At 42.1% G+C, this 9448-nt stretch overlaps 1 protein-coding gene across 3 annotated transcripts in view; it reads right to left on the bottom strand.

The window, feature by feature from the left end:
* Positions 1-289: 289 nt before the first annotated feature.
* grin2aa (glutamate receptor, ionotropic, N-methyl D-aspartate 2A, a) overlaps positions 290-9448 on the bottom strand; it is a 171521-nt gene continuing 162362 nt past the window's right edge. For all 3 annotated transcript variants that reach the window (XM_085155572.1, XM_085155573.1, XM_085155571.1), the window contains 2 exons: positions 7499-7737; positions 290-5779 (listed from right to left, as the gene is read on the bottom strand). In XM_085155572.1, coding sequence (XP_085011698.1) covers positions 3848-5779; positions 7499-7737 — 2171 coding nt within the window. In that variant the 3' untranslated portion in view covers positions 290-3847. The remainder of the gene's footprint in view (positions 5780-7498; positions 7738-9448) is intronic.

The raw sequence follows: 9448 nt of genomic DNA, 5'->3' as shown, positions 1-9448 counted from the left end.
TTCACACAAAAAATATTGTTTTTACTCTTTATCATTTATAATTCTCCATGATGATGTATTTCAGTATGAATTTACAAGCGATGTATACAGGTGTCATTTCTAAATATATTCAAAATAGTTCCCTAAAAGTCTTTGAGGAAGTATGTTTTTTTTTCTTTAAAAAAAAAATGAAAGAAAAGAAAGAAAAGCTATATTCTTACAGCAAACCATAAAGAAAGAGGTCTTGTATCTTTGGAGGGATAGCAGACTCAAAGTTGAGGGTTGCTTTTTTCTTCTTCTTCTTCTTCTATCTTCATTACAGTTGAAGTCCTGACTACACATGAAGGAGAGGGAAGAGAGAAGCAGAGCTGGTGATACAGTAATTCTCACCTGCCATTGGAGGAAGAGCACAGATGTCCCACCAAAATAAGCCCAGCCCTGACCCGTGACCAACCACTCTACTAGCCAAAAACATGGCCTGATAATGACCAGCCAGCCAATGAGAAAGTTGCACTGGGGTCAGGTCTTTAACCTCCCCCCCGAAACAGCAGCAGCATCTTCATTGTGTTAAACACAGATATTTTTTTTTTCCTCTCAAATATGTATATACTCATCACACCTGGTTACAACGCATTAGTGATCATAACATCATAACAAAAATATCAAACGAAGAAAAGAAACAAAACATTAAAGTTGTTACATCTGGGGTTGCATGCCATCACCTCATTAGTTATCATTAAATGTAATTAAAATACATTTTTGCCATTAAAAAATAGCAGGGTTGTCATCACAAGGGTGTGTCTGAGAGTGTGTGTGTGTGTGTGTGCATGTGTGTTTCTTTGTGTATGTTTGAACAGAAAACATCATCAGTTTACATGACAGTTCTGTAAAAGTAGAACAAACGAACAAATTGCGATGAGTTCATAAAACGCAAGGGTGCCATTTGATATTTTTCTTTTTTTTTTACATGTGCATATTGTTCACTTGTCAGCTCACACAAGCAGCATGTGGAGATAAATATGATAGTAATAAATATGTAGATAAGATGCAAAAAAAAAAGAGAGAGAGAAAAGGACAAATCTTGCTCTTCAGTCAACACTGGTTAAGCTGATTGGGAAACTAGGGGGAGATTCACTGCGGTATTCCAAGAGTACAAAAAGGGCGATATGACAGTGGTTAAAAATGGAGCTTCAATCGAAACACAGTGGCTAATGCAGTCACCTGCCATTCAAAGTCATGGAGAGGAGGAACTATAAGGGTAGCGTTTCAGATTTTGGATGTTTAAGAAACATCCTTCGTTCTGTGAAGGGTGCTCAGCTTAGTGTGAAGTGGAGCTGCATACAGCACATCCACACACTTTGAAAACAATCTAAGCCCCCCTCTCACCCCACCCCTACCGCTGTCCCTTCACTCCCTCCTTCGTTTTCTCTTCTATCTTTGCTTGGGTTGCATGAGCTCAGGCAGAGAGCTGAACTGGAAGACCTTGGACTGGTAAACATCAAAAAGAGAAAAGTTTGATTCTGCCTTATGGCCGCTTCTTCTTCGTCTTTTTTTCCCCTTCTTTTTTTTTTCCTACAAAAAAAACGAAACAAAAAGAAATTCTGCGGCACATCCTACAACTCTTGCTACTGTTATTAACGCCGCCCTAAAACGTACAGAATCATCCTGAGGTATATTATTTGAAGCAATTTTGGCTTTTGTAAATCTAATCAATCAAGCAAATCAGTCAGTTAAGGTCGTTACATGACTTTTTTCTTTAGACAGTACATTTTATAAAGCATGATGCTACCAAGGAAAAAAAAAAAAATCTATGCGTGTGCAAGTCTTTTTCAGTTTAGTGTTGTCAAAGAAAAAAAAAAGGAATAAATGAAAAAATACACAATCAGATTAGGAACCAAATGTTCTGGTTAAAATCTTCAAGCTTACCCAAGTTCTGCCATGCGCGCACACACAACTTTTTCCATGCCAATGGATGGATACGTAATTGATGACCACATAACACCCATCCCATCCCGCATCCCTCCCAAACAACGCTTCGAAGGTAAACAAGGGATCCGTCCCAGTCTTCACATCCTCAAAAGCCCTGGTTTGTTGTAGAACAACAGTTCCACACAAGTTAAATCATCGAAAATTCTGAACGTGATCCCAAGCTAAACTGTAGAGGCTGGACGAACCAACCAAAGTTCAATTTTTAGTACAGAAAATGATTCAGATTAGCTCTATAGACATCAAACTCTCCAGCGATGTCATATTGATGGAGAAAGGGAAGAAGGAAAGATGAAAGAAGGAAGGAATCATTGGTGTTTTTCATAGCTAATACCCTGTTTCTCAGTGGCGTGGATAATAAAATAATGATTAATAAAAAAAACCTCACACATTATTGCCCACCAAAAACAAGATGATGGTGGTGGAAACAGCTGCGCTTAACCTTTTTTATTTTGTTTATCTCCTCTTTGCTCTCTTCCCTTCCACCTTTACCTCAATCATGACAGATTTACTAAGTAAGAGGGTCGAGGATCACCACGTGATGGTGCACACAGCCATCCCCCGCATCCGGCAAGACGCAGCTACTTTCAGAAAAATGTAAAATATGTCTGAGAGTGTATATGTGTATTTTCTCTTCTCCGACACAGAATGAAATCAACACATGCAAAATAATCTGCTACTCATGAAGGTATTTTTCAGTAAGCTTTGTTGTTTTTTCTCTTAGGTTTTTTTTTTTCAAAAGCAAATGTGGGAGGTTTAAACTAATGGCTATTGTGCTACCAAATAAGCAAACACTAAAATCCTACATAGGGGGATCCGGATGCCAGAATCCCTAAGAAATCTTATAGTTCAAGAGAATAAAAGCAATACTTCGCAATTATTGTTTGTTTTTTTGTGCAGAGCCACAAATGAAATGCCCATCAAGTGCCTTAGGTTTCCCTGCTCGTCTGTCCTTTTCTATCAGTCATTTTGTCAGCATGCCTTTTATCTGTCAGTCTGTAAACAATATTCATTAAAAGCACCTGCATCGCTCTCAGCTTCTCATCACTGTCGCATCCCTCAGCGTGGGCTGAACATACAAAGTCGTATTCTGAACAAGAACACGCTATCAAACAGCCACAAACTATTTGATGCTCCACTATGTGCCACTTAGCCAATCACTTCCTTCCTCACTCTCTCTCTCCTCTTCCACTGCCAGGTGTCTTAGTGCCCATATTTGTCAGCATAACAAGCAGCAGACCGTTGGACTAGCTCTCTGTGACGCCCCTGCCCTCCTGGGATGCCTCCATGTCTGGCCTGCCCATCTGGTCTTTCTGTCAAGCCTTTTCTCTTCAGCTGGTGAGCTCTAAGGTTGACAGTGAAGGTGGAAAGGAACACGGCAAGAAGGAAGGTGGACAGTGGCTAAAGAGCTTCCTCTCGCTTCCTTTAATTCCACTGTCATATAATTCCTCTCATCCTCCTCGCAAATTTGAATGCCAAATCAACTGATTCCTTTCTGAAAGCTATTGCAGGGAGCCCTGTGTTACTCTAACGTATACGGTACCATATTGGTTCCACTTATGGGGCTATGTCGTTTTCTACTCCTAAAAACCTAGGGATTAATGATTACCCTCCTCTTTACACAAGGATACCTTATGGCAGAGTGCTGGCCCTATAGCTGTCTCACTGGTACATGGGAGAGAATGGATAGAAATGGTGATATCAAGAGAGTAGTAGTAATACCGTCATACCCAAGTGGGCACAAGTTCGTTTGGATTACAATGTTGAAGAGAAGAAATCGTAGTGTGGCTATGGCATCCCTTATTGGATAACATAGTTGATAAATTATAATACAAACCCAGAGAGGAGTAAGAAGGAGAGAACACATTATTTCTTATATCAACTAAACATCTGACTCCAGACTGGGAATTTTTTTATACACCCGTCTATTGCTGAACTGGGCTGAGTTTAGGACGCCACGTGGGGCTGGGTATGCACTAGTCTTATTGGCTGAGTAAGGCATCGCATGCTCTTTATTGTACATGTCATTAGCTATCCGCCCGTCCCGTGAGCAAAATGAAGTGGTGGATTTAACAGAAGAGCGGAGATTGTTCGCATCGTTGCGTGTATTGATGGGAGCCACTGAAAGCTGTTGGTAAATATCAGAGGAGCTACGCCCATGGACCAGTCTGCTGCTGGTGTCATCCCTCAGCGAATGACTGAGAAAAGGGTTTTCCGAGCCATGGGCCGGGTACAGGGACTTGCTCCTCTTGCTCTCCTCTAGGTTGTGGTTAAACAGCATGGACTTGGACCCAGTGCCAAAGAGTCTGCCAGAGTAGGGACGCATACCAAAGAGGTTCGCATAGTGCGAGTCAGACGTGGAGTCCAAGAAGCGATCCTTCTCCTTGAGGCTGACACTGCGTGCCGGTCGGCCCAGATCTACATCTTTGGGCTTTTCAAGCATGATGTTGTCAAAGGAGTGCTGACGACTCAGCCTCAAGCGATTTCTTTTTTGGACATGCGGCCCATCTGTCTGTGGCCAGTACAGACCAAACATTTCATCCGGTTGCTGCTGCTGTTGGTGATGCATGGTAGGGCTGACCAAAGGGTCTGCAAGGAGCTGGTCCTCACTAATGTCATACAGGTTGGCCGTGTGGAGGCACGCTTCACACCGATTATAAGGTGAACGTGTGCCCGAAGCTGAGGCAGAACCAGTAGAGGAGTACGGTCCTGCAGGTGGGTAGCTAGCAGTCACTTTGGATAAGCAGGAACGGCAGTGTGTCTGTTTGTAGCGATCAATGGATTCATGCGGGGACAGGTTTTTCTCTTTTAGGTTGTAGTGTTTTGAGTAGGTTGGATCTGGTAGAAGATCTGAGTCTGTATGATGCAAAGGCGAGGAGTTCAGATGAATAATGGGCTGCTCACACTTCCTATAGTTGTCACTGTGGTCGGAGTAGATTTCGGGGTATTCCAAATCGTCCGCAGCAAGACCGCGGCTCTCACGGTAGTGAATGGGGTCTGAGTGGAGGCTCAGCTCCCGGTCTGAGTCGATAGTGTAGATTTTCTCTCCTCCTCCTCCTCTCCCAGTTTGGTTGGTTCCGCCGCTGACCTGCTTAGTCTTTAAGTAGGACAGCTCCACCTCACTGCAATCCCTTGGGTATTTTGGCGTCACCGATCTTTTTTTTAAGTTGTCCTTGGGCTTCAGGTGCTTGTTGTTTTCTGGGTCTTTGTAGGAGGCTGCTCTACTAGAACAGTCTGAAATGTCAGAATGGGCTGCATCTTCAGGGAGGTACCGCTGCGTCTTCATTGACATTCGTGGGTCTGGCATCAGCATGTCAGGCATCGGCGAGGGCCCGGGTGGTACTGAGCGAACAGTGTCCACCGACTTCTTCCACAGCGTGCGTTGCGGTTTTGCGTTAGTCTGGACTGCGTCAGCACTTACTGCTACCTCCACTGTGTTGGGATTGGCATCATTCAGGGTCAAAGGATGCTGACCTCCCTGGAAGATATAGTTGTTAAGATGATCTTTGTGGCGGTTAGCGAGATAGGACTGCAGGTCGCCAGCATCCCCGTAGATCATATCTTTGGGGGCATAGCTTCGGTTGTCAGCGTAGATGAAGTTCCCCTTCTCTGCCATCATGTCCATGATCATAGGACCAGCTGAGTGCATGAACTCTCTCTTGGGCGAGTTCATGCGGGAGCCACCCAGGTTAGACATGTTGGTCATCTGTTTGGCCGACTTAATGAGCTTCAGCATTTTGTCCTGGGGGCTAAAGTCCAGGTCTGTCTTTTTCTTCATGTCAATGTGAACTCCATGGATGCAACTCCAGATTCCCTGCATAGACATACATGGATGAAGAAGAAGGAAGGGAGAGGTGAAAAAGAAAGGAGAAATGAAAAGGGCGGGAGAGATTCAATGGGATGAGATGCACAGAATCCAATGCAAAATTAGTCACCCACTGTAACCATGTAATTGTAATGCAAGTACAGTTTGAAAGCATATTCAGTTTATCTTTCTTTCATTATAAAACACATTTGGGTTTTTTTCTAAACAAAATAAAAAATTAGAACTAAAACATTAAATATTACATTAAAAGTTCTCTAATAGCATCTGTCAACAATAAGGGGACACACACATTCACAAATTCTTTAACTCTCCGCAGTCCAAATCAGTAAGATGCTGAAAATTCATTAATGAGGGTAGATGTCTAATATCTCCAAAATCTCTCTTAGAAGGATTCAGAATGTGACATAAGCCTCATGTAAGCAAAGCAGTAAACAACAAAAACTACCATCAGTTTGACTTTTGAACCTTAAGACAAACTATTGAATGAGCAAGTACTGAGTAAACAACAGCTGACAGTTAAATGTCTAAAACAGCCAAAGAGCTGTTTATAAAAGAACAAAAAACCCTTTCACTACTGTGACAACTTACTAGTTCACAAATTCATTCTCAGAAAACATTTATGTCCCGAAATCAAACAACCTTTTTGTTCAATACAGACTTTGCAAGGCTTATCGTGACAAAACGGGCAATTAAGGTTGTATTTTGTTTTAAATGACTATTGAGAATAGCTTTGAAGTAACAAGTGCACGAACATCACTCTTAACTTTCACATACACAGCTTTAAAATGAGAGCACAGAAACGTGCTGCTTTTAGAGATACACGTCTCCATTGTATGTTCATATACACAATAAGGGACAATGCTGACCTTTTAACAAAATGAGAGAAAATAAATTGATTTGGCATGAGCTGCCATCATTTTACCCCCAAAAAAACATGTTGCAATTAGGATCTATTAGGATCTATCTTGTCGATATTCAGGTCCGCCTCGTGATCCCTCCCCCCGCGCTCCTGCCTCTCGTCCTCCTTTGTATTGCTGTCCCTCCTTTTCCTTGTTTAACTGAGTTTCTTAGCTTATCAGCAGCTTTCTTTCCCTGCCCGTATGTGTGCATGTTTGCTCTTTTCTTTTATTCCGCTGACAGAAAATAGAACTAAGAGAGAGCTGTCTAACCCCAATAATACATTATTAGCCCACGAGTATAGCTGCAGTCTTCACTGCAGCTCATCGCCTTGGACACATCCGCTGTTAACCCTCTAAGCTGCTACTTTTTCACCGAAAGCACCTCTTTTGTCTGTTTGTTTTTCAAGCAGCTTAAACTAAAGATCACATGAAACAGCAAAAGCTCTTTTTAACCCTATGGTGCGCAGCTATAGAACAAACCACCATGCTAGTAGATGGCTGTAATGCAGAAGTATGTAAAGTGAGAGATGGACGACACAGTAACAGTAGTGATCATGAAGTTCATTCAAGTTGTGCTTCGGCTGAAAGTGGATGGCTGTTTTGCAATTAGGGTTAGTGAATCAGCAGCAGTAATATATCAGAGTCAAAATCATCGCTTCAGTAGAGCGACTTTTTGGGGGATAAAACGATTTAACCAAAAATTTACTTTCCAGCTGACTCCTGCAGTGGAAATGCAAAAAGCTCCTCAACGATTCATAGAGAATTTCATTTTTATGCAACTTAAATACTTACAAAAATGGGTGCTTACCCGACTGATGCTGAAAAGAAGACCCGGCTTGCCGGAGCAGACCCCAGTGAAGCAGTATCTAAGCCTCCAGTAGAAGAGATGCTCAGAGACAAAGGTAATGAGGGAAAGCCCCATGGCTGTGGCCAGCATGTAGAAGACCCCTGCCATGTTGTCAATATCCAGCTGACTGGACATCACCTCATTCTTCTCATTGTGGCAAATTCCTGTGAGCCACTGGGCTTCTAGTTCCTCCATTTCACCTGAAAGGAAAACAACAAATCCTTTACCAAATAGCTCAAAAACATAATGGCATACATGATTTCCATGTTTAGACAAGTCAGAAATTTACTGTTAACTTAAAAGCTGCTGCAAATTTATTTTAGGCCAATGGTGAGATCCTTGATACAGACAGAAACTGAGGATTGTACGGCGTGCAGTATTGCCATGCTCTGCCAACCGCTTTGCAACCCACTACTTCAACAACTGCACTTTCCTATTCTGTGTTGCACATAATTAATGTCATACTTGGTGTTCTGCGCTGGGACCTCACTGTAGCCCTCCCTCCTAATTTTCCTACAACAGAGTCACAGAGTACAGCCAAATATAAATTCTTGCAGTTAAAAATAATCATTTTCTTTTGACTAGTGGTCCTGAATGAACTCTAATTGAGCATAAAGAATGTAGATACTGCATTTCTACCCTAGAAAGGCAATCTATAAATTCAATGGCTGGTAGCACCTTTATATTCTGTCACTTGTCACTGGGCTTACCGTCTCCTCTATGTTGGCCAACAGGGCAAGGATATGTTTCTTAAATGTGGATAAAAAAAGGTACAAAGGAATAAAGACCTTATCTTTCCTCATTTCTTACTCTATGTTCCTTTCCCTCTGTTCCCCCTCTTTTTCCGGCTTCCTCTGTGACATTTGGCACGTGGCTAATCCAATCGGTGTCATTCAGGGCCGGATAACTAAGGCTGCTAGTGGGAAAGACAAATATCATGGTGGTGTTCAGCTAGATGTCTTTGGGGTGCAGACTCAATAAGACATCATTAGCCTGTTGGTACAATTGAAGAACATTTATCTCATGTCAGACTTGCAAATACATGACTAGACGTAGCCATGCTACCTTTTAAATGAAATTATGGCATGCCGAGAACTGGCTTCAAAAGCAAATTAAGGTGAATGACATCTTTGGGTATCAACAGGTGACTTTGTCTCCTCTTTTTGTTTAATCCATTCAAGGGAAAGGCTGCTGCTCTTTCTCCAGAGGGGAAACTGAAATTCAGATTTTGTTCTCGTTTCAGTAGTCACACGGCTCAAGCTATAGTCTGGTGTTCAGTCGGTTGGAACACAGGAACACAAGTCCCTACAAGTTGGGTTTAAAAAACATGGAGCATGGAGCAGCTCAGACTTTATGTGTCAGTCCAGTTCAGCAGATTCTTTCAAAGTTTGTATCTATGTTTTACAATAAGCCTACCTCATAAATTAAGATTAAACCATTCCCGAACGTGATTTGATGATATGAAATGTGAAATACGAAAAATGCATATGTTCAGCACTGTGCTTTATGTAGAATGGGGAAAAAATGGTAAGAGCACAAGTGTGGAGAACTTGCATACCACTGCCAAACAGGTGCTGCTAAGACAACAGGACGTTACAGTTTTCTAATTATATGTATTTTTTGTGAACATTTGTTCTTGTTTTTAAAAACCACTACACGAAGTGTGGCACTGGTTTCCAGACCACCTCCTTTTTTGTCTCTTTTCCTTCTTCACCTCCCTTCCCTCTCTACTTTTCTCCAGATTAATCTTCTCTTTGTCTCTTCCTTGCCCATGAAATGCCATATGCTTTCCGCCCACATTCTGTCTATCTGATCATGTAGCATCTGCCGAGACAACAAGTCACTGTCATCTATCAAGTACCTGCCCTTCTGTCACTTCCCATCTCTACCAGACACACTTGCTTTCCTTGT

The sequence above is a fragment of the Neolamprologus multifasciatus genome, chromosome 4 (assembly GCF_963576455.1).
Source record: "Neolamprologus multifasciatus chromosome 4, fNeoMul1.2, whole genome shotgun sequence".
NCBI classification, from domain to species: Eukaryota; Metazoa; Chordata; class Actinopteri; order Cichliformes; family Cichlidae; genus Neolamprologus; species Neolamprologus multifasciatus.
This window is presented reverse-complemented; position numbering and strand designations above follow the sequence as displayed.